General features: G+C 40.9%; 1 protein-coding gene across 1 annotated transcript in view; it reads right to left on the bottom strand.

The window, feature by feature from the left end:
- Positions 1-24,989, bottom strand: part of T265_06287 (hypothetical protein) — a gene marked incomplete at both ends in the record, with an annotated part of 103,085 nt that extends 78,096 nt beyond the window's left edge. Inside the window, one exon of the mRNA XM_009171507.1 lies at positions 24,689-24,989. Within this exon, the coding sequence (XP_009169771.1) occupies positions 24,689-24,959 (271 nt within the window). The remainder of the gene's footprint in view (positions 1-24,688) is intronic.
- Between the last annotated feature and the right edge of the window lie 402 nt (positions 24,990-25,391).

Genomic DNA, 25,391 nt, shown 5'->3' with positions numbered 1-25,391 from the left:
GGCTTTGGGATGAGTCCGCGTTAACAGGAAATGCTGATGGTCAGTGTCCTAGGTTACCTATTCAGTCATGAACATGAGTCAGATACACATCAAGGTAAATACATCATACGGATTGATAACATTCGCTTTAAAACTGGGTTTATTCTTGGACAAAGAGGGGACTTCTTTCGTACCGTTTCTAGATGTGAGGTTTTCAAGCACTCAAATAATAATTCGGCAACTCCGCTGATTGTTAAGCCTATACACTGGGGAGAAAAGCTGTATTAGACACAGCTCATGCAGTGTCGTTTAAAAGCAAATTATTAGAGTAAGAATAGTCCATGTGTGAACAGGGCTATGTGGATCAAAGTAAGGGGGCGTTCAGTGATTCTCTGTGGTGCATTTTCTACCGTTTTTCTCCGTTTTCTGCAGGAGGCTTCGCTGGAATTATCTAATAAACAGGACTATGTGGAAGTGCCTTATTTGTATCAAGGTTATGAGAAGTGTGTTGCAGGACGAGAGACAGTTAGAGTAGGAAGACTGCCACATATGAAGAAACGTAGGCTCACAAATCATCTCCTACCAGGCATTTTTTCGTGATAAAAGGCAAACTACCTGTGGTTGCTCCAAAGATTACTCAAATCAGGTTAGATGCACTTGCAAGACATTTGGCTACTATGTGGCAGGTTCTAGTGAACATCGATCCCGGAATTCACGAGAACACTACTCTGATCAACCAAACGCTCAACTCCGAGCCAAAAAATGGTGGCAGCGCGCTCCATGAATCTATCCCTTCATGATAGATCCCCGTGATGTTTTCCAGCCTTTTCGCCTCAAAACCGCCCTTAAAAGCTATTTTACATTTTGTTGAGCTTTCATATAAAAATTTGACTGGCATTTATGTGCAATTGCTTCAGACCAATGAGGGCGTTTTCTGTGCTTAGGTGGCGAATATGTTTCGCATATCACATTTAGTTACTCTGTGAATCAAACTTTCAGATCAATGTTCGTGAATGATGTCCTTTATAGAACTACTTAAAAATGGTTAGTAGAATTGGCATTTGTTGGATCAGCCACAACCCAGCAGTCACAGAAGTACTTTCCCACATGTCTTCTGAAAAAATGGAAAAATTCCACGAAGCAACGTATTCTTGACAAAGTTTGGGTGCCCAGCCTCACTCAGAAACTTCAGCCCACCTGTGATATCAAGAATTCGGTTGGGCAGAAAATGAAGTCTTAGTAACTGTCGTGTGAATTACTTTCATCGTTTCCTACAGGCGTTTCATTTCAAACCGCCGTTCTCCTATCAAAAATTCCAGGACAGTAGTCATTTAGAAGCAGAGGCATTCTTAAAGCCCAACGGTGAACTCATAGGCCGAATACTATATTTGCAATTTTCTCACCTTGGTTTTCGGTTGAACCGTGCGAAAATTTGGAATGCCGGCAGGCGACACTGAATGTGTACACACACAAGGATCTCTTGTGAGAAGTAGGTCAGACTGTTTTATTAGAACAAAAATCCTACGCGGTTTACACCAGCCTGCTCTGGAGTTTTTGTTGTTCCTTGTAGTTAACTGTAAAAACAAGCTTGAATAGCTATCTTTTTCCTACTACCTTCATAAGTTTGAATGAGTCAGAAGCGTTTCTGTGGGTGCTTGATTAGCCAACCGTATTACTGCTCATAAGTAGCAAATTGCGATTATCTCACAATGGCCTTGAGCGGTTAAACAACCGCATTTGAAATGACAGACATCACTTTTCGAACTGTTTGTTTACGGGCCGAGAAATCTCACTCTAAATATAACTATTACGTGATTGTCCAACTCGACCCAATTGCCATGTAAAAAAGACGATTCCAAAGTGCAGGAATAGGCTGACACATGACTGAATTCATCCGACCCCCCAATGTGTTTGATTTAACTCATTTACCGGTTATATGACGTCACCGACGTACGACGGTATTACGGCTTGTCTATGCTCTAACGTTTGCTAGATTTTCCGGTTATTTTCAAGATGAGAATGCAAAATTTGATGGTGCTCTGGAATTTTTTCCTCTATTTTATGTTACTACATCTCCTGTGGTAATAATGTTCGGCCTTGAAAAGTAACAAGTAAACAGCAAAATGACTATATTAATCTACAGTAGTAATGTCACCTTGCTTCAAAACCATAAATAACTTGTGCGGTGTAGTTTGGAAAAAGCCAGCCTAATATCGAATAAATTTCCAGACGACGGTGCACCCGAGCCACCTACATTCCGCCACATTGTTGATCCCAATAAATACCGAGAACTTTCATTTTCTAGTGGTTCGTAATTGCAAGCATCGACTTTCAGTTTCACGCCAAATTGAGAGGACAGTGTTGTCGTAATTGATTAAGGTTGGTGTTGGCTTGGTAAGGACGGAAAGCAGACAAATCAGTACCTCCAAAGACAAGCCACCTCCACCGAACACATAGCTGGTGTTATCTTTTGTGGCGTGAAGAGTTCACAGTAAAGACAGTTTGTCATCCTCATTTGACCCTCATTACAAAATCAGCATTTAGGAATAACTCACAGTTCAGTAATCTAGTGAGGGCGTTGGTCATGTGCTGTGGCAGTGCGCCAGGTATATTTTTCGCAATTTTCTTGTGTCATCGCCCAAAAACGCTGTTATGTGTCAAGACTGTTAGATATTCGAAACAACCTGGTGCATACTGCTAGACGCAAAGACTCAAGAATTCGCCCTCATCATGGAACACCTTCGGTCTGGAAAAGCGTTCGCTTTGTCACAAACTAAGACACTGTATGCCCAACGTACATGTGCTTCGACGTGATGTGAGTTCCTCAACTTTGCTGACGGTGAACCAATGATTGTGTGGAGTCATTGTACTTCTGCTACCAACCAAATTGTGTCGACTTTGATTTTGTTGGATGGTACTACATGAAATTAAAAGGAAATACTCCATACTTCCTTCCACCGAATCCTATCGGCGTCGTGTGGCTCCATTAGGATACCTCCATTGTTGATGCTTGCCAAAATCCCGAGCTCATTCCAGCTTGTTTTAAGATGAAAACTTGCGATTGAGTTCTTGATGTGGTATGACAGACCAGTTTGGAATAAAAGGGTCTATAACTTTGGTGAAAAAAGAATACGACATTGAATAAGTACAGACTAAAGATACTCAAAGACTGTGTTTACGAAAGCACAAAGTCAACTATTGCGGCGGTACAACTTGCACACTGCATTCTGCTGATAACATGGCGATGGAAGTAGTGTGCGATTTTCTGAGGGATCGGTTTTTTATAATTTATCGGTCCGGCTGAACATGGAAGTGTATCATATGGCCTACCATAGATCACTTGGCCGTTTGTAATAGGTAAATTGCAGCACTGTTGGTGTCAAGCGAAACTGAGACAGTGTCGTTCCAAATGTCGTGTAATACCACAATCATTCCAGAGCATTTAGGAAGCTTCCCACTGGAGTTGTGGCAGCAATAGCTCGGTTGGGAAATGAAACTTTGGCCCTCAAGTTAGGTTTGGCTGGTCATTGGTAAGATATACTTGACTAATAAAGTACGAAGCTCATTCAGCAGAAATAGCTTAAAGTACGCGACACGGTGAGAGACGGATGACATATCTGCGGAAGACTTTGCAGCAAGTGTTTCTCTCCGTGCGGATGCAAAAACATATCGGGTTTCGCAACCATGAACGTGTATGTGGTACCATATCTTTTACGGTCACATTGCTGGAGCAACACGCCAACTGATCAGAACGTCAAAACGGATATTGACAGAGTTCAAAAGCATTGTCGGGGAGTCCAACGTACATTACTCGATTCTTACCTTTTTCAACACAAGATCAATTCAAGAAACAAACTTCCATTGCATGGCTCCCAATCATGATTTCTTGTACTGGTTTTTGTCTGTTTACGATAAAAATACGTCATATCTAATATGAGATATTCCCAGTGGATAAAAACCACTTTCTGTAACCGATTAGGCATACTGCTGCGCAAATGATTGATTTCTTGAACAACCGTTCATATGCTTGTTATCACTGCTCTCAGAAAAAGAATTCTGAAAACTTTGCTAACCTTCAAGCCTCAGTAGTGATACAAAAACCGCCTACATTACATTGTCCCGTGTAGATAAACCCACTGTCACATAAAATAATTTACAGATTGGTAACTTAAATATTTGCGTTTTTCAATGAAAGTATGCGATTCAAAACAGGCAAAATGCACTCAGGTCTTTCATATGTCACATCCCATAGGCGACACAAAAATGTAGACCCCTAAGGATCCATTACCATCAAGTTGGAATAATTGGTTGGGATAAATCGTACCACGCTTATTTTACGCTTCTGTAAACAATATGAAAAGGCCTAATTTCAGTGGTCCTAGTTGCTGGATGCGACATATGACGGTCTGCTCTCAACAATATCCAGTGAAGTGTGCTCTTCAAAAAAGGAGTATTTATAAGGATATGAGACAGTCGCAATACACAGAAAAACACAAACTAAGTCTGACCAAACGAAGACTAACTGCACAAAAATTTGCAACGTTGTTTGGTGCTAAATGTGGCATGCCCGAATGCAATTTCCCCTGCTATTTGAAATTTTCAAATTTTCAATTAAAACCAGCGTAAAAAGAGCATTTCTATGTAAGGTCAACACTCCACGTAATAATACAGTCTCCCTGAGCCAATAAAAGTGCAAAAACGTGATAAAAAGTTTGACGGTGGTGCAATAGCCAGGGTGGTTGTGTTTGCCATGTACAGGATTTCACGTGACACAAATAAACATCCACACAGCTATGCGTGTACATTTGCCTCAAAAGGTGTGAAACCAAAAAGTACAATGCAGTAGCATACCTGCCTTCAGAGTTACACATATACTTCTTGTACTTAGGTAGACAAGAGGATAAGCTGATGAAAATCTTCACTTTTCAATGTGAGCAGACCGTAGTTGTTGCTGTCTATAAGCCCATAAGACAGCCTGTATAAGAGTGCACGTTACAATGGCACGGCCGGAAGGTACGCCCTCCAGTCAAAGAATTCAGGCAACAAACCCGCATTTTAGCAGCTCTGAGCTTCTTGTTGGAAGGTAATAGGCACTCAAAATTGCGTTAAACCGCGTGATGCACAATGATGGCTCAGTGAAATTCCTAACAATGAGCGGAGTACTGAAAACCGCTTGAGTTGTGTAACATAGTAAGTGATGGTTACATGTGGTGGTCGGCTGGTATGTGCTGAAAGCACGTGAAACAGCACAACACTTTCACAGGCTAAATTCCTAGCCAATAGAGTGAGGAACATTAATTATTTGATTCGAATAATTGTGTTTCCTTGCCCAGTACATTACAAGCCGGTAAGAGCCTGCTGCTATGTACCAACCTGGAGCAACCTTTCAAGCGCTTTGACCGCATCCACCCATTGTTGTGCGTCAAGAAGGAAAGCTTATGAAACATCATCTTACGCCATAAATTTATGTCACGAATCCAGTTTTACCTTATTTTTGGCTCGCCGATGCAGCTGAAAGGTTGCGTAAAAATTGTATTCTTTCGGTTTAGTCACAAGCCCAAACTGAGTCCAGACGTCACCTGCATCGTGTACACTCTCATTTCACCGCTAAGTGTGTCTTTCGGATATTTGGCCATAATTTAGTGAAGTGTGTCGGTTCCCTGCACAGGGTAAACATATAGATCGACGCCAAATTGCGCTTGGCACTGGGCTGTAAGAAGTCATGTTATTTCAAATAGTTAGGACAAACGCAAGCTGAGAATATTTTAAAACTCTGGCAAAACTACACCAAACACCGGCAATACATAAGCTTGGTATTTGGTGCGCTGTCACCAGTGCTATGGTCAAGGCAGAGAAAATGAAACATGCGTTCAAGACGCTTGTGAACGCAAAGCTTTCGTCTAAGATCGTCAAAGTTAAATTTTTCTGGTCTCTGAAGCGTTCGGGGTGTTACATCGGGAATGGCATCACGCCGGTGACCTAGCCAATTTTTGATAAAGTTGCAGCATTCACAGTTCCCTAGTGAAGCCAAGTTAACCAAGCCATGTATCTAATGCAAACCTTCACCAGTCAACATGATCAAGTCTAAGATTTCATTTAAAAAAAACTATATCTTCTAGCCAATATAGTGTTCCCCAGAAAATAAAACAAAAGTGATGAGCATAGGATGACGTGAACAGAGTAGGTAGTCTTTAGTTTGACCCCGTGTGTCGTCGAGTGCAGGTGCAGTAATTGTTGTTCCATCCCCAGATATTTTACTCTCCTGGCAGCTTTTGTGTGAATTCACATCGAATATTCAAGAAAATGAGCTTCTTGCAGGAAAAAAAATTCAAATTTCCATCTCAGCTGTTTTCTCCAGGTCCACAAATTGCGAAAAGTTAAAGACCAGAACAAATACTTTCACACCTGCTACTCCGCATGAGCCCAGTTAGAAACTGCAGGTTCTATCCCAGGTTGCCTTCCAAATTAAATTTCTTCTGTGTAAGACCTTGTGCATTCTTCCACCCAGGTCTCTTTGGTTCTCGCGCACATGCCAAGTAATCACCCCATCGAATGTATGGTAACTTTGGCATGCTTTGTTGTTTTCATAATCTTTGGCATGTACATCTTCATCAACAAAATGGACAGCCCTCCTAAAAGTGACCATTAGTGTTTTCCCCCCGTGCATCTGGATTGATCCTTACAAAATAGCGCTCTATCGCGTCAGCAGACATATCTATCACACGCCATACACTTCCGAAATGATCATACACGTTCGAACCATCACAACAGTGTTTCGAGGTAACAATGCAGTTTGCCTTGCTTTATACCCATGCACTGCAGATTTCCAGCTAAGACAAAAGACTAATATCAAACTTTTACTTAAAAGTGGTTTGCACTGACAATGACCAGAGTTTTTTTAACTCCTACCAAGCTACATATCATCCACCTATGGCTTCTCGCTACTGTAGGCCTGGCGCAGCAGACAGAACCATTTCATCTACATGTCACGTTTACGCGCACTTTTCAAGAATAATCCGTTCTAACTTGCTGAGTGAAACATGTCCCTCAGTGGGAATCAGTGATCATTCATTTTTCGTTATCTTTCTTAAGGCTACTGGCTCATGCCCATCATTTCGATTCCTGTCAACAGTCAGTTATATAAATCCGGAAAAAATTTGCTGTCCCAAAGAGCCATCCAATACGTTCTGACAAGCACCGTCATTCTGACAAGTAAAATATGCTGGATATCATCGAACTGCTTACCTGTTACATAACCAGCATTCTGGAAGCTCCGGTTGTGAAGAGTGTAGGTGCTGAATCGAGCGAAAATCAAATGCTGTCGGACAAATGTTTCAAAATAGAGACCAATCCTACCAGAAGAGGGCAACCGATCAAAAATCAAAGTCAGACCAACTTCAAGGACGTAGAATATCTCACAGTCATCCAGAGAGGTCCACCTGTGAATAAGTGCAACAAAACTGGACAAAGCGACGAACATTCAACCAGGCTGTGAACAGAAACTGTCTGCCGTGAGAACTGGAGATACGCTCAGGGACGTCGCTCGGAATTTCTCAGACAGAGCGTCGGCCCATCATGAAAACGTGTGCAGCACGATGGTATTTATGAACTGCATTACCCCATCATATCTAGTCACCACACAAACGGCCGCATGTAGGAGCTGGAGCGTGTGAGCGAATGATCATCAATCAAGTGACAGGCTTCCTGCTATGCGATATAGATCTCTGAACCGAAACAGTTATACTGGAGATTAGTACTAAAATGAAATGAAATCAATATGGGATGAATTATCTGCTCTAACTTTAGCTTTTCATCTTTGATTTCAAAAAGGGCATTCGGAAAATGAAAGCAACTGCCTTTATGCCGGGCGCTGTGGACCAATCGCACCTTCCTGTCTGAGTTCAACGTGATTCCCCTTACAGAGGGTAGGAAACCTTGAAGGATATGACATGCAAACGATCGTGATGTTGAGTGTACCATTTTCAACCCGAAGAACTAGCTAAAATCCGTCCACGATAAAAGATGTGCCTCACTACAAGTTTCCTTTGGCGCATATTCAATACAGTACTGTCTAAAGTCAAGACATTCTGAATCTTTCCAAGCCGTTCCACTTTTCACTGGGACATTTTCCCTGACTTTTTTCTGTAACGGGTGCGTTTGTAATAATGATGATGATGACGACGAAGATGAGGCTGGTGAAAGTGATGTCATTGACGATGAGGGTGAGAGTTAGGATGATGATGGGGATTAGGATGAATATGGGAAGCATGATGATGACAGTGATGACAATGGTGATGAGAAGGGGGATGATTACGATGACTATTAACTGATTATATTTATATGTACCGCTTATGAATAAAATGCACCTTATCCATTTAACACTTTATTGCGGTGTCAACTGGTTAGTCACTTGATGGACAGACATATAATGATGCCCATTGCAGTTTGGCTTGCTATAATTCAGCTTTACGGTAGTCTAAACAGTTACAAACAAATACCATCAAATGAGTAAACAAATTCCCGCGATGAACGCTTCTTAAAACCAAAGACAAATATATTGGTTCTGAGATCAAATGGGCTGTCAGGCATGTTAGCGGCGTATAATTTAGGTCATAACTTATCTTGCAGAACCTGACATAATTTTTGTATATATTATATACATAATATACGTGGATATATATGCATGGGCTAAATGGTTGCAAGTAGTACATCTTCAAAATGTGCTTCTTGAGTTGTGTACAAGATTTAATACTGGCTGAAAAGTGATAGAAATTCCTTACTGATTGGCAGTTGGCAGTAACGCAAGACAAACAACCGTACAGTAACAAATCACAGTGATGGAATTTCTCGTACCTAATCATCTAATGGACGAGCTTATACGTCTATCTGCAAGTGAAATCCGATATCCACGTACTTTGGTAACTTGTGGTGTTATGGGACATCTACAACGCAATTGTTCAACCCAAAAGTGTAACTTTTGACCAGAGGATTTAATTACGCTGACGCACGTCATATTTAGCTCTACTTGATGTGATGCAGAATAAGAATTTAAATGGGTTCGCCTTTTAAGAACTCGCGGCATGTTGTCAAGGGTAAATATTCACTAGCATTACTTGTGTTTCACCCATCAAGTTTTCTCTACACATAAATACTCATGTTAAATTAGGAGGACAATGTGTGCAAGTTTAACATTTGCTCCCTATGAAATATTGCCAATACGTACACTATTCAGAAGCTGTATACATGGCCAACTGAGTCGGAACCTCTTCAACTGATACTGAAAAACACAGTGTTTTTTAATTTTAATAACCTATTCAACTCTGTCAAACTATACATTATGGTCCATTCACTAGTTCTACCCGGTGGAAATTCGGTTATCAACCTAAAAGGATTTACACCGAACGTACTCAGAAAAATTCATTACCATAAGAATAAGCAGATAAGATTTGGAGACACGGAACTGACAAAGCTTTTTTATAACCTAGTTCAAGCCACAACTTCTGGGATAAGCGGTCTTTACGCTAGTTCCAGCTTGCACTCAAGCACTACAAATATCTGGAAAGCGAGTAAAACCTCATCAATTTAGAAAACATAAGCAAATTTCAAGATGGGTGGTGATCTATTAAATCAGTGTTTGGCTGTTAAAGTCATTGAGGCTAACCGTGAGCTATTCATCAGCGACGTGTGAAAAAAACTGAAAAGTTTCATCATTAGGACTTATGGAGCTGATAGATTTATTCTCTGATTATCAAGTTTCATGTCGAAAATCCTTCGAACATTTGCGGCTCTATGATCGTGTCTTTACAGAGTCAGACATGGCCAACTGAAAGATTTTGAACTACATACATATACGAAAGCCGATTCTTATTTTTATATTCCGCCAGATACTGGTGATTTCAGATATATCACCCATGGATGAGCTGATGCGGTTGCTGGTGCCTGGTGACGCACAGCCTTAACTACATCCCTATCATCTTATCCCCTAAAACCTGGATTACAAAGCTACGTGACATCCTTCCCTTGCTTGATTCTAAACCCAACCACAGTCTTAAAATAGTGATATGGTTAGAATGCCGTTGACATGAGTCGGTCGAATTTTTGTGCGATTTTTTTAGGTTAATGACACCTTCGTACACGTCGAGAGTTGTTTGCAATCTTTTCTTGTTTTCTTTTGCGACTTCAAAAGTTCACACTACCTAGTTCTTTTGCCTCTGACATCGATCAAGTTATCTTCAATCCCTCAAACAATTTATTAGTGGCAAACCAATCACGGGCTACACAAATGGAAGAGATTGAGAGATGCACCTCCCCTCGCCCAACCACCCACCCTCACAAAAAAACATAAGAAATGGGAAGCAATGCAATGGGAGAGACCGAAATGCTCCCTTTGATTAGGGTTTATGAGCCGAGCAAGTGATGTTCCAGTCTATAGTTACAAATGATGTCACTGTCACCGGTCATCTTCATCAACCGCTTCGCTTATACGACGCTACTTTCACTGGTCAAGAAGAGAATGCGAGCGTATAAAGAACAAGAATCTCCATCTCTGTTTTTCCGGTGATTCTTCCAGCAGTAACTTGATGGTCAGTGGAGTACCGGTGTGTGGCTTATAAAGCCTGATCTTTGTGAAACAATCACCTGCTACAGTCAATATGCTTCACATTGAGAATAATTTAACCAGCTGATAGACCGCTATTGATGGCCACCAAACATTTCCGCACGCTGTCGTAAAACGTTACTGCATTGCACATCCGTTCGTCACGAGTGACTACTTGAAGCACTCTAACCGATATTTCCAAGAAGTTCTTCAGTTTCTACATATAAATTCTCAAATTTTCCTATATAACAGTAGTACAGATGAATACAGTAAGTTAATCTGACAATCTTCAGGGGTAGTAGTAGTAGTAGCGTGTTTACCCATCACCGAAAAAAACGTAAAATGTATAATCTGGTTAATATAAACTACACAACTGGATGGCCTTGGGAAAAAGGCGCGGAAAAGTAAAGAACGTCTGGTTGGCTACAACACGATAAAAATGAGGCAACCTACAACGCACGCTGATAGCAATTAAAATCCACGCCTAAAGACTGTACAAGGATGGCAGCAACCACCCGACTACACACGAATAGAGAAATGTCCAGACGAATTCATCACGTGCGCGTGAATGCAGTAAAGCACCTTGTAATGTCGTGAAAAAAACTGGTAGTGGTCACGTGACCAACTAAGTGGCTTCCATCTGACGATTCCCAAACATGAAAAAACAAGATTAAACACATCATGCCGAATTTTAAAAAAATGATAAAATCGCGTTTAATTAGTTAGGTTAAAGAATAGTTTTTTTCAGCAAGGTGGGATAACCAATGGTGTTGATGTTTAAGCTGGACTTTGGAAATACCTCTTTAGCCTAATAGCTGCAGGTGTCAGTCGATCACCATTGCCTCTTTTATAGATGCGGCAGCAGATTTTGTGCATCCTTCAAGGGATCCTCTTCAGGACGTATATCACTCTTTGATGTGGCTTCTCCTGAAACTTGTATTCTTAATGAGCATTCAGTGAAAAACATACTTTAACTTGTCTCCTGTGGAGGACCACTACCATGTTCGAGTATGTCACATTCATGCTTACGTAAGATATATCTCTTCATGCGAAGAATAAATAAAGCTGATCAACGTGCTCTTTTTCGTATGACTTGAGAAACTATGCCTTATCTGATTGATAATTCCTTTGGAGGGAATGGATTACTTTAGCCCCATTATTTTCGGTACCGAATATTCTGTAACATAAAGAACTCTATGGGCAGAATATTTGATCACAAAAGGAGTCATACAAGTAGTGCTCCGTGTGGACTGTTCTGCCTGGTGTAATTTTCATGAGCATGCAAACAAACCATAAAAATCTTGCTTTACTGACACAATAGGAGCAAACCTCGGATAAGCGATGCATGCACGCCCAAATTAGTATCCCAGGATCTCGCCAATTTAGTTCCAATATACAGTTTAGATGAGGTTTCTCTCACAAACGAGCTGGCCTGCTTACATCACTGGTTTTTCTCAGAAAGAACTCATTTGAATCGCAAACTGGGAGATGCCATTCATTCGGACACCGGTAGTCAGTCGGCTACTGCAGCTTTATAAATGTTCCCGGGTGGTGAGCTATTTCCACCCCTGCGAAGCGTTTTAATCAGGTGCTTGATAAATCCCAATAGTCATTGCCAAATAATATTACTCCAGTAGTATTATTTGCGCAAGTTATTCATCACGCTGATCAGGAACTGCTTTGGACTACGTTAGCTACAGCCCCGCACAAATTCATCGCTTTGAAACAAAAGGGGCAGATATGAGTTTGAATAAATCGTCAATCGTTGAAGTGAATCTGAATTACCACTTAGTGCGTCCACTTGCCGGTAATTGCTAGTGGTCAACACTTGTCGAGCGTCTATTCGGAAACGTACGTAACTCACACCAGCCGCCTTGATCAATCTCTGTGTGTTTTACTGTCAAGGTCACATTCCAAAGGCCATCGATCAATACGTAACTAATCAGAGTTGTCACTGTGCCAGTAGTGACCTGACTGTTTCGTCTTGTCAGCTATGTATCAGGCTTTGGGCTGCAAACCAATCTGAACTTAATATCCGCCTTCTGCCCGCTAACGTTGGCTTCGAGGAAGTCAGGTTGGCTCAGAAAAAACTACTCCAGACCCGCCTGGGCGTAGGTTGGGACCAGTTGGTGATACTATAGTATATCGATGAAGAAGTTGGGTCGGTGATTCAAGGCATTTTCGAGCAAAATGTGCAAAACCAACACAATATTCAATTCGCGCATGCATACCTAAGCAACTCTTTGTCCCAGTCAGTATTTTGGGCGGGTTTGGTCGTTCAGTGAATATGCATCGAAGCTGAAATTACATAACTGAATTCAGGTTTGCCACACCGAAATAGTTATATGAAGGGCTCAGCTGTTTGATTTTCACCCTTTTCAATCGAAAGGCGGTCCTGGGGTGGCCATGAGGACATTTTTTCTGTTGGCCATTCGTTGAGAATCCACTTAGAAAGGCCAGACTATAGTTCAAACATGATATCATATCTGCAATCACAGGACAAGTGCAAATGATAATTTCTCAGCTGCCTGGTTAACGTAATTCTAGAAAATTTCGACTATTCCGCCTGAGAGTGACTTCCTTTCCAAAGACGAATGAGCAAGCTTGTGTATCTATGACCATTCCCTGATTTAATTATCTCTGTCAGTAAGGACCACATTTCTTGGATTGATCGATCGGACTGTCTGAAAGAAAAATTTTAAAAGCAGAGTCTCGCAAAGGAATCAACGAATGCTGTAGGTCTCGTTCACTCTTGTTGGATGAATAAATTCAATAAATATGACTAAATGATCCGGACGTCTACAACTTAGTAACTGATCACTATAGTCTTACCGCATATCTTTGATATATCAGAACGATGAAACAACAATGAGAAACGAAGGAGAAATTTCCCCGTTCTGCGTCAACAACTGCATTATTGCCTTTTGAAAAAAAGCTTGTGTGAGGTTCGCAAAGTAAGTAGTTGAGATACCTCGGTCCTCTCACATTTATTGAGCAAAACTTTGTGACGTCATGCATTCTTGGTCAAAATCAACACTGTTTGTTCACATTTGTGATGACCAGTGTTCGAACATCGGTAATATATGTGTAGATTTCAAAGGGTGTGTTAACTACGTTTACTCCTCAGCAATCCGAGATAAACCCGATCAGCAAACGTTTGTCCTCAGGGAGCTTGAGCCTGGAATCTTCCCTAGCCTGGAACGCATTGCACTTTATTTTAAGTGCCCTTCGTCTACCTTACTTAGAGACCCTGTGTTCGGGAAAAAACCTACGGCGCTTTTGGAATCGGTGCTGGTAAAACCTGAAAATAATTTTCGAACAATTTTGACCCGATACGCTATTCAGACAGGATATATTGCCGGGCAAGCTCACACTTATGAGTATAGCAGCCCGTACATTTTATATAATCGCATCATCAGTACGCCTAACAGCACGTTTCAGATCCGCTGAAGTTTCTGAAAGGGTATCCTGATGTAAAGTTTAGTAATAACAAAAGCAGTAACATGACAATAATTTGTACTCAAGTTTTGTTTAGATGTGAAGTTGATTACCAAGCTGAAGACGTTTCCGGCTGGTTGCGGCTTTTCTCACGAGAGTTTTACATTCATTTTCGGCAGTTTTCTCCAAACTATGCAGAAGTGAATACTAACTCCTGACATTACCTGCACTACTCGTTTTAGAAACAAAATTGTCGATAACCAAGAGCGCAAGTAAGACAGACCCGACTGATTAGCAAGTTTTTTTGTAAAAATGTTTAACGCCGTAACCCACGTGCGCTTTTGAGAAAGGAAGAGATTTTGAAAGCTAGCAATATATTAGGATGTAACTTATTTTCCGAAATTCAGTTACCACTTTTTCGAGCTGCTCTTTAGACAAAACAAGTTTTTTCAATAGACTTGGTGAAGATCTTTTAATCCCAGCCTACAAAGTGCACCATAAGGTCACACGTGGTCGTAGTATCTCAAGCTATTAAATGTTATTCATATGCCACTATGTGGCGACGATTTGTCTGTGCATCATAATAGCAAGGTCAACCGGTACCACGTGTGTCATTACGCGGTCCCTTTCACCTTTGTTGACGCTGGATAAACTGTGACAACGCTCACTACTGATAATGTGCCTAAATACCGGTAGCTCGGTTTGGTGAGTCGGCTGCTGATCAGGTGGCAGGATATCTGTTCGCCATGCTTGATAATTTGCTTGCAAACGTGCCGTCACCATGCGCGCACAACACACAGCGACGCTAGATCCTCGCACAGTGATAAAACGCTTGTAACGGGATCACCGAGCTCTGTGAACAGATCAACTGGTACTTGATCAACCACTAAGATATTCAGTACTGTAGGATTCAACCATTCCACCACACTCAGTATGATTCTTGTCATATATATATATATATATATATATAACACATAAAAACTTTTTTTCTAAGGTGAATATTCGGGCACCTTGCTTTGTAATTACTTATGATAATTGATGACTGTCTAAAAACGAAATCCGTATATCTGATTGTTTCTATTCGGTGTACTTTTATCGGTCTCAGTGACAGGAATGTTCAAATCGTATTTGACATATCAGCGTGCAAAAAGGTCCTCTTTTTCCGAAATATCTTCTACTGAGCTCGAGAAGTGCACTATTATGATGTCAACCAATTTTATGGCTTCAGACACAGAGTAGAAGACAAAGCTGTTGTTTTTCAGAAAAAAAACGACTGTAAATTCGGTATTCTAGTTTAACAATAGTGGCCAATGGAAGCTTCATCACGTACCGGCATGTTAACAGCTTGGCTGATGAAGAATCAGACCGGTCCACCGCATTGCTGAATACCTGCAATTTAGTAGTTTGCGCACAACCAGATATTCAAAGTCTCGGAAGTACCTATTTTACATGAACAGCTCAATACCTTTTCTAGGAAAGCAGATGAAATTGAATACATCGGAGAGAAGCAGACAAAATTTGAATCTAGTTGCATGCACTGGACTTCAGAAAAAGAATGCCAAAACTCAGTTTGGGGTGCCTGTTTGTTCTTGTGAATGAATACCCTATTCTAAAAAGTCTTCTAGATCCTTGTAGTTTTTTCATTTGAACACATAGTTCTCGTCTATCAGGAAGACTTTCTAACTTGCCAGGGACACGAGCCATTAGGCATTGTCTTGTGCCGTTAAATGAGGTGCATCCACAGAAGCGCCTCACGACCTTATGTGGGTTGAAATGCGTATTGTTCTTCAACTAAGCACTATGAAAAGAAAGTGCAAAGAAGTGACAGAAGTGACAGATCCTACCTGAGTGGTGACCATAATTCTATGCCAAATTGACTGTCATAACTTTACTATGAAGCCTGAATATAGCACAGTCAACTTAGTGGAGAAAGAAGATAAATGGTTGAAATGAATTTGTTAGCTCTGTGAGCACAATTAACAATGGAAATTTAATCTGCGGGTCAGAGAGCATAGTTCCTTATCTATCTTTCCAACTGTTCACGAGTATTCTCAGCCATTTCGTGGACACAGAAATATGAATTCATACTGTTTTACTTCCCTCACATATGTTTATCCTGCTCATAAAACGAGTACGAAGGGGGTATCCCCATAGAAGTGTGACTCATCTCGTCATAAAGTGACGTTTGGTTTCGCAGAATTAGCTAAAATGCTGCTTCTCGGATACGCACGTGATCCACTGCTTCAATAATTAATTGCAGATTCAAACGACACAAGCCCCCTAAATGTCTAATGAGTTTGCTCATAATTCAGGTCTGTAGTTCAGTTAATTATTTCTGGCTCAGTGCTTATTCTGGTAGTTCTTGACAAGTTGCTACCGGTTGGAGATACGCAAAGTGTATCAGGATAAAATGGCTAATCTCGTATTCAGTCTTCTTAATTGACAGAAGTCGGAGCACACGAGCCTCAAGCTTGAGCATCATACTACTGGTTGGTTAGGACTAAATATAACCTCCAACAGGGCAGAAACACAAGGAGCGACGTCAACTGAAAGTACGTTGCTGAAGGTACGCTGCTCAACAAAGGTTACCAGCACCACTGTTAAAACACATCCAAGTAATCTATTCATCTGTTTAACACTAAATGTCAGCTCATGCTTCAGGTGCACAGGACAAGTGAGTGGTCATAAGGTTCATAGTAACCTACCAGTGTGACGTAAAGCAAGAAATGGAAGCCAGTGGTAGCACCTTTTGAAACGCGCAAACAGCCCGAGGACAACATGAAGAGTGTCGCAACATCTCCATGTTTATCATGGGAATGACTTTGGGGCGAAGCTCCGTCATATTTCCTCAGTCTATCTACCTTCTTATCCGGGACAGACCTATTCAAAACTTTGCAAACTGGTTCTGGGCTATTTGCATAAAAGCTTGTCGAAAACCTCTAGCCACACACATTCATTTAGAGTGTAACCCAAACTTTTGTCCATCTATTCCAACATTTTAAATGTCTCACATTAGGGTAGTTATTAAATGGGTTCCTTCTGTCCTGAAATCTTTTGCCTTCCGTCCTAAATTTTAGTGCGGTGAGAACCAAAACAACATACAAATTCTGTACTGCGCTCAATTTGTGGATATCAATTTGTTTCGTGACTTTCATCGTACTGGATCTTTTGCCTTCTAAATTTTAGTGCGGTGAGAACCAAAACAACATACAAATTCTGTACTGCGCTCAATTTGTGGATATCAATTTGTTTCGTGACTTTCATCGTACTGGTTTCTTATGGAAGCGAACAGCCAACAAATCATGATTTTCACATGTCAGTAGTTGGGATGAGGAACCGTAATATCAGAAAAATCACGGGATTTTGAATCGAAAAATTGATACTGGGTTGACTGTGGTGTTGTATTATTGCATAAAACGTCTGTGCCAGTTGTTGTCCGATAATTACAAGCATGACGCCGTCAGTATTTAGCATTGTTAGCGATTCTGTTTCACTTAGACTAGAAGACTTTGGGATCAAATAGAGCATAAATGGTCAACAGCATAACTTCTGTCTGCCAAAACACACTCATGTCTATGTGATGGCTTTGCGGGTGAAAAACACCGCCAACCACCTGCAAGCTACTAAACTTTGAATGAAGCCCGGAGTAATTTCGTCATAAAGGTTGCTTCAATTTACTCATACCGCACGCCACACTAGATATTGTTTGGACCGGCTGCTGTTCTCATACTTGAACGATTTTTTTCGCATCACCTTGGAGATGCTTGAAAGTGACACTGCTGTTCAAAAGTTTTGTAATCCAATCAAGTTCCACTACAGATATAAAACGTGATTTTCAGATGTTAGAAAGTCCGCAGTTCTTTAGGATTAACAGGAAAATCATTTTATCTGACAGGCAGAGAGTACTCCGAAACACTGTTTCTGAACTATATCAGATTCCCTCCAAGTACCATTGTAGAGCTGTTTGACAAAAGCGATGGTGTGTATTACGTAGAGGTTTTTCAGTAGAACAACTGTGATTGGAAGCCTGTACATTAGATTTACCTAGTATTTACGCGTGTTCTTACATGCTGCCTTCTCATTGTGAGCTTGCGCTTCGATGGGTTTCTTGTCTTGGAAATACAAACATTTTATTCAACCTTCTTGCGTGCCAATAGGCTTAGGCAAGCATACCTCACAGGAACCAGCCAAATAAACATTTTAATGTCTGTTGAAGGGCAAGCATACCTCACAGGAACAAGCCAAATAAACATTTTAATGTCTGTTGAAAAAATATCGAACTTTCCACACTATGGTAGCTTGTGACTAGTGTTCACCAGACAAGTGATTTAGTTTGTAGCATGTCTTCGACTAGCTTTAGTGTGATCTAAGTACGATTGACATTTTACTCCAGTTCTGGCATAGCTGTACTTTTTGTTGTGAACCCAGCGTATGGAGGATCCTTGTCTCAAAAACAGAAAGGGAACGTTTTTTGTTGAACACACAGTTTAAACTTTTATCAGCTTCAAGATCTACTGAATGCAGCTCCAGGACTACAGTCTGATAACAGATCATTTACTGTGCACGTCAGCTTCACTAATATTTTCGACTTTTTTCTTTCGACTGAATGCAGTGTTTGGAGTGAGAAGACTATCTGTATCTAGACTGCATACAACTAAATGAAGCCGATTAAATGGTCGCTGTTGTTGTCTAAGTTTCTATTCAAGAAAGCTCATCAGTTTTTTGCGAGTGTTTCAAACTCCAATATATTTATTGTTTGTCAAAAACCCGGCCCCCAGGATTCTAATCTATGAAGATGTAGCAATGTAAGAAATAACTGTTGACAACTACTAGCCACTTTAGCAGTCCACACCTATAATGGGGGCAAAATATATGCGATGGGATTTCAAATGAATTAACCGCAAAACTCACAGCGTTGCTTAGAGACAATCTTTCATACCAGACAGTAATGGTGAGCGCGCGCAAAGGCAACCCTTAGGTTAGAACCATTCAAGACTAGTCATGTCATAAGCCTCAGTGACAGTTCGAATGCAATTTCCATCTTTCCTATTATATAGATTTCGATTTAAAAAACCTCAAGACTGTTTGACCAATTCAGAGGTGTCTGGTCATTTCGGTGTAAAATGAAACTCGAAGTGACTAGACGCCGCATAACGACAAACAATAGGAAACATGCCCTCGGATTATGTAAAACTGGGCGGATAAATGGATGCTTTTACATACGCCAAATATCACAAATGCAGCGAAAAACAATGGAAGCAAAGTGCTCGTTGGAGCACGGTTGGGAATAAACTGATAAGAAACAATAACTCAGGCCCAAGATAAGCCTAATGGTTTTACAATAAATCGGAGGGTTACCACAAATAACAAGTCAAAACAAAAAAGTTGCAAGGCACTGAAAAGAGCTGACAAGCAGTTCGGTATCTTAGTTTTGAAGAGGATGTGGTAAAACAAAAGGGCTTTCTTCTATGCTTCAACACTCGGATAATAATGGAATAAGTTGTAAAACTGCCGGACAGTGATGGCCATGAAAATTCACAAGGGATTAGCTGCTCCGCCAAAATAAAGAAGGCTAAATGAAAAAGTTCAGAGGATTAGATATTACTTTGAAAGGGTGATCTATTGATTAATAAACGATGACCAAGGGGCTTCCCTGCTCGAACGAATAAGAGACCATATCAGAGTTCCAAATGAAAGAATAAATTACAATGAATAAATTACACTCATAATGAGTAACTCTTAAAAGCCCACGTAAAAGAATCAGGCTGTTTTTTCATGGACCTTACAGGGCTTCGTTTATTATTGTGCAAACTAGGCTAAAAAGGACTGTGCTGAAGGGGTGTTTGGATATATGTGGGCAACTACACAAGTCAGATTAACTACAGTAAGTAAGCCTTTTTTTGCGGAAGGCACATTAGGTGTGCTTTGGATATGAAAAAAGCAAGACAAAAATAGCCACGTAAATGTGCAATACAATAGTCGGCGTTACATGTGAGCAATTTGCTTTCAGTCAAGTAAATGTACTAGGTTGGGTCACAAAAAACGTAAATACTATTAAAATTGCCGCCAAACATAAATTCCACTCAAACGTTTCGACAGACAGCAAACCTTAGTGGATGCTTCCGCAAGAGAGCAGTGTTTGATTAACTTGCACACTCGTTTTGCATCTGACTTCCTACATAAATATGGACACTATGTTAACTCAGGAGGGCTAGTGTTGAGGTTTGCACTGCCGTATTTAGACATAAACTCAAGCACAAGCTTTACCACCTCAAAATATCTATCCTACTAAAAAGGGCAATAATGACAACCTGTCAAAGACATACTACTCATGAGACTGCGAAACAGATTAGAGAATATTAGCTGTTTGGCTAAAATTAAGCTAATTCCTTTTTAGAAATCAGGTGTGCATGTGAATAAGTACATTCTGTAGGCAGCTATACTATCTAAAATTTATCTTACCACAGTAGACTTTCCTTGAGATAGACCTCCAAGGAAAAATAAATCTATTCCACTCAGCTTACAGCCGCAAGAGCAAAATAGCACTGAGTGAAAACATGCATGCCCAGAAAGCTGCTCCTGAAACATATGTGTCCTTTGCCTAGACAAATTTGCGGTAGGCGAATCATTATCTGTGGAAGAGTTAACTTTGTACACAGAGTGAGACAAATAAGTCACTTGACTCTCTAATCACCATTAACACGGCAAACCTGTGCTATGCAACAGGATGGGAATGGTACCGGAACCCGAAATCTGATAGCTACATTATTTGTCCCACAAGGGGGTATTCGTGTAACCTCATGCCAGTACCAATATCGTGCGAATGTCCACAGCCTTTTATGATTGTTTTATACTGGTGAATATAGTTTCAGATTCAGACCGTTTTACCGAGCTCTATTTTGACTAAATGACCTTTTTCTCGACACTTCAGCGCGGAATGTGGTTAATCTAGTTATTCTTGTCTCAGTCCAGGTATGGCTTTGATTAACTGGGTTAGGATCAAATGCGAAATAAAGTATGCCGAGCAATCCGTAAAACAGAGCTTAGAATGTTTAAATTTAGGAAACTGAAATAACATAAAAGGTGTCTCGGCGAATAGCAGATAGTGCACTTCCGAAAGAACCCCGGAACTACATAGCTGGAGGGTCTGTCTCCTGAAAGTACAGTAAGTAAGCCTTTTTTGCGGAAGGCACATTAGGTGTGCTTTGGATATGAAAAAAGCAAGACAACAATAGCCACGTAAATGTGCAATACAATAGTCGGCGTTACATGTGAGTAATTTGGTTTCAGTCAAGTAAATGTACTATGTTGGGTCACAAAAAACGTAAATACTATTAAAATTTCCGCCAAACATAAATTCCACTCAAACGTTTCGACAGACAGCAAACCTTAGTGGATGCTTCCGCAAGACAGCAGTGTTTGATTAACTTGCACACTCGTTTTGGCATCTGACTTCCTACATAAATATGGACACTATGTTAACTCAGGAGGGCTAGTGTTGAGGTTTGCACTACCGTATTTAGACATAAACTCAAGCACAAGCTTTACCACCTCAAAATATCTATCCTACTAAAAAGGGCAATAATGACAACATGTCAAAGACATACTACTCATGAGACTGCGAAACAGATTAGAGAATATTAGCAATGGGCTGTTTGGCTGAAATTAAGCTAATTCCTTTTTAGGAATCAGGTGTGCATGTGAATAAGTACATTCTGTAGGCAGCTATACTATCTAAAATTTATCTTACCACAATACACTTTCCTTGAGATAGACCTCTAAGAAAAAATAAATCTATTCCACTCAGCTTACAGCCGCAAGAGCAAAATAGCACTGAGTGAAAACATGCATGCCCAGAAAGCTGCTCCTGAAACATTTGTGTCCTTTGCCTAAACAAATTTGCAGTAGGCGAATCATTATCTGTGGAAGAGTTAACTTTGTACACAGAGTGAGACAAATAAGTCACTTGACTCTCTAATCACCATTAACACGGCAAACCTGTGCTATGCAACAGGATGGGAATGGTACCGGAACCCGAAATCTGATAGCTACATTATTTGTCCCACAAGGGGGTATTCGTGTAACCTCATGCCAGTACCAATATCGTGCGAATGTCCACAGCCTTTTATGATTGTTTTATACTGGTGAATATAGTTTCAGATTCAGACCGTTTTACCGAGCTCTATTTTGACTAAATGACCTTTTTCTCGACACTTCAGCGCGGAATGTGGTTAATCTAGTTATTCTTGTCTCAGTCCAGGTATGGCTTTGATTAACTGGGTTAGGATCAAATGCGAAATAAAGTATGCCGAGCAATCCGTAAAACAGAGCTTAGAATGTTTAAATTTAGGAAACTGAAATAACATAAAAGGTGTCTCGGCGAATAGCAGATAGTGCACTTCCGAAAGAACCCCGGAACTACATAGCTGGAGGGTCTGTCTCCTGAAAGCTCACTTTGATTTCTCGCGGTTACGTTTTTCCGGAACTGTTTAAACAGATGGCCTCCAAAACATGTTAATTTCTCAACTTCAAATCTCACCACGGCTTTATTTCAAAAGCACTGTCGCCGAATGATGTGAAAGACATCAGTATCTCTACGTCTACTGACGTGTTGTATACACATTTGCCGCTGCTCTCTTTGCACTAAAATACCCTAAAATTGACCAACCACCGATTATCAATGTAATTAGTCCGGCAGTGCTGCTTTAGGTTTAGTATTTGACAAGCCTAATAGGCCCAACTGGCACATGGATTAGTTTCTTTGCACTCGACATTACCCAGGCAGTCTTCGAGATCTGGAGCGCTGGAATCCGCTTTTTTTTAATTTTGCCCAAGGATGAACATTTAAACATTTAAACATTTCAAGTTGAATTTTCGACTTTATCTGATATACATCAGCAAACCACTAGCCTAAAAATGTATAATTTTGGCAGACATTATTACAGCTCACTGTAAATCTTCCCGAAAATTGACGAACTGCAACACTTTCAAATTAAAGATATCCTTGTCGCTTGTGTGGATCAGTATGCGCATGAGTTACTCCCGCCCTATACACAGAGGCTACGCCTATCCAGTGACGCAAAACAGGAGACCCACTACAACACTCCATACCCTTCTAATTAATCCGTCCCACTAACTAAAAGGCGCTCGCTATTTCTAAACACATTTGCCATTCAGAAGTTTAACGGGTATCCCATTTAGACAAGATTACGAAGTGCATCGGTAATTACCGGTTGACGGGGTGACCTAAAGAGACGAACCGGTTGACTTGGTTTACTTAGGCGTGTGTCGAGGATCAGGCGTCCGTTGAAGCCTTCCTGTCACAATAATGATGGAAGTCATTGGTTGCCCGCATTACACAGTCAGGTATGGTGTACCAGTGAGTGTACTTAGAGAAGTTTAATAGGTACCAACAAGCTTCGTGCAAAATAATTCACTCTTTTCTGTTGCAGTCGTACAAAAAGCGCGACATGGCATGCTAGCCTTTGCACTTAAGATGCGCTGAACAAATGTAATCATCATTTAATTTGTTTCTATGGGTCAAAATGGGGATTGTGATGCGGTGTGAAGTTGACACGAAAAGGCTGGGAATGATAAACACAGTTGCGACATTTCCAAGACAAAGTGGGGAAACATTTGTATAAAAAGCAGTCATCAGAAGTATTCTACAAACCCCGGCCCCGAATTTTTAATTTTTTTTAAATTTTTCCGTTCGCTTCTTGAATGGTCCATGTATGATAATCTCCTCACTCGGGAGCAAGATGTACCAAGTGGTTAGAGCGCAAATTTACTGACCGGGAGGTCCGTGGTTCGAGCCTGACCTCTACCTTTCGACTACCCTTGTCGGGGCTTGAGTGATCTGGCAGTATCCCATCCCTCGTGCCTCCTTCGTGTAGCATGGCAGCTGGGTACCTTAAGGTGGCTACATCTGAACGATTATCATTATTATTATTACTATTGTTCATCACTCAGCTCATGTAGGGCAAAATTGCGTACTAACAGAAATAAATACCATTACTGGGATGCAACTCCTAGTTCACTGTTTTTTTAGCATTCAGGTGTATCTAGCTTGTTTCACTCTGAAAATGCTGATGTGGGTGTCTTTGTGTGAAAGGGACATCTAGAAGAGCTCAAGCTTAATGTCCATGCTCCCGTCCGCTAAGCATTATGCCAGTCAAATCCTACAGTCTTGCAAACAATACCCAGCATACATTTGACTGCACTTGGAGTACTGAAGACCATGGACACACTTTATTCTCAAGGGGAAATAAATCCGACCGGGCAACTGCATGGAACTGTTGCATGTCCGTTAGTATGCTTGGGTAGTAGCCAAGGAGAAAGGAATGGAGTCTCTCGACTTAATTACCTAAAGATGCAACAGGAACTCTGGTAGGTAACGTTAGGTATGGACGACCCCAGGCTAACTTGGGAGGTTGGTCCAAAGTGTCCTGGAAACTGAGTAGCAAATGCTCACTAATACCTCATGAAATTTCGAATGTATACATCGTCTGTTTTGTGGCACTTTAGATATCACTGATTTGTGTCAACAAGGCTGGCATCACGTGCATGTAAGAACCATGTAAGGTCCCGGAAATTACAATCAAAAAACGTGACGCCTTAGGCAAAGAAAGAATGCAAATGGAACAAAAACTAAAAGCGCTGTGTAACACTCACCTTCGTCAATATCATCGCGAAGCACAGCGTCGATTAAAACATAATTATTTTGAAAGTTCACTGCCGAAGGCTTGGATTTTCGCTTCAAACTCTGCCTCAAGCCTTCGTTTGAACGCATTTTTCGATCATATTCATCCCACTTCTGTAATTGCACCTGTCTGTTGGCTCGGGCAGCTTCCAGCCGGCGAATGTCTATACGTCCTTGTTGAGCTTGTTGCATTGACATGTTATTTGAAAGATTATCTTTTGGTCGCAGTACCGCTTCTGTCATGTCACCGGTTTGTGCAACACACGATTACATATCACACACTGAATACACGTTTGAAATAGGCCACAGGATTAACCTTGAATTCAGTTTAGCTTAAGGCTGAACTCATTGTAACACAGAGGGATAAAAATACAACGGGAGTAAGCTTATATCCGTTCCTTAGCATCTCAAACCCAGCCATGAGGGTATTGGCTTCTACTGGTCATCCTTTGAAGATTCCCGGTAGCAAAACCACAGCACCCTAACAGCTGAGATAGAAATCGAGGTGCATATTCCACCGATTGAGCAGCTCCGCCGATCCGAAGGAGTTCTTCCGGTTGCCAACAGTCAGGCAGACAGTGTGACTTTGTTCCTTGGTTACAACGTTCGTGCTTTATACAGCTTCAGCCTGGAGTTACTTGTTGAACTGTCAGCAGTCATTCGGAAGTTTGGAAT

Source organism: Opisthorchis viverrini (assembly GCF_000715545.1).
Source record: "Opisthorchis viverrini unplaced genomic scaffold opera_v5_131, whole genome shotgun sequence".
Classification (NCBI taxonomy): Eukaryota; Metazoa; Platyhelminthes; class Trematoda; order Opisthorchiida; family Opisthorchiidae; genus Opisthorchis; species Opisthorchis viverrini.
This window is presented reverse-complemented; position numbering and strand designations above follow the sequence as displayed.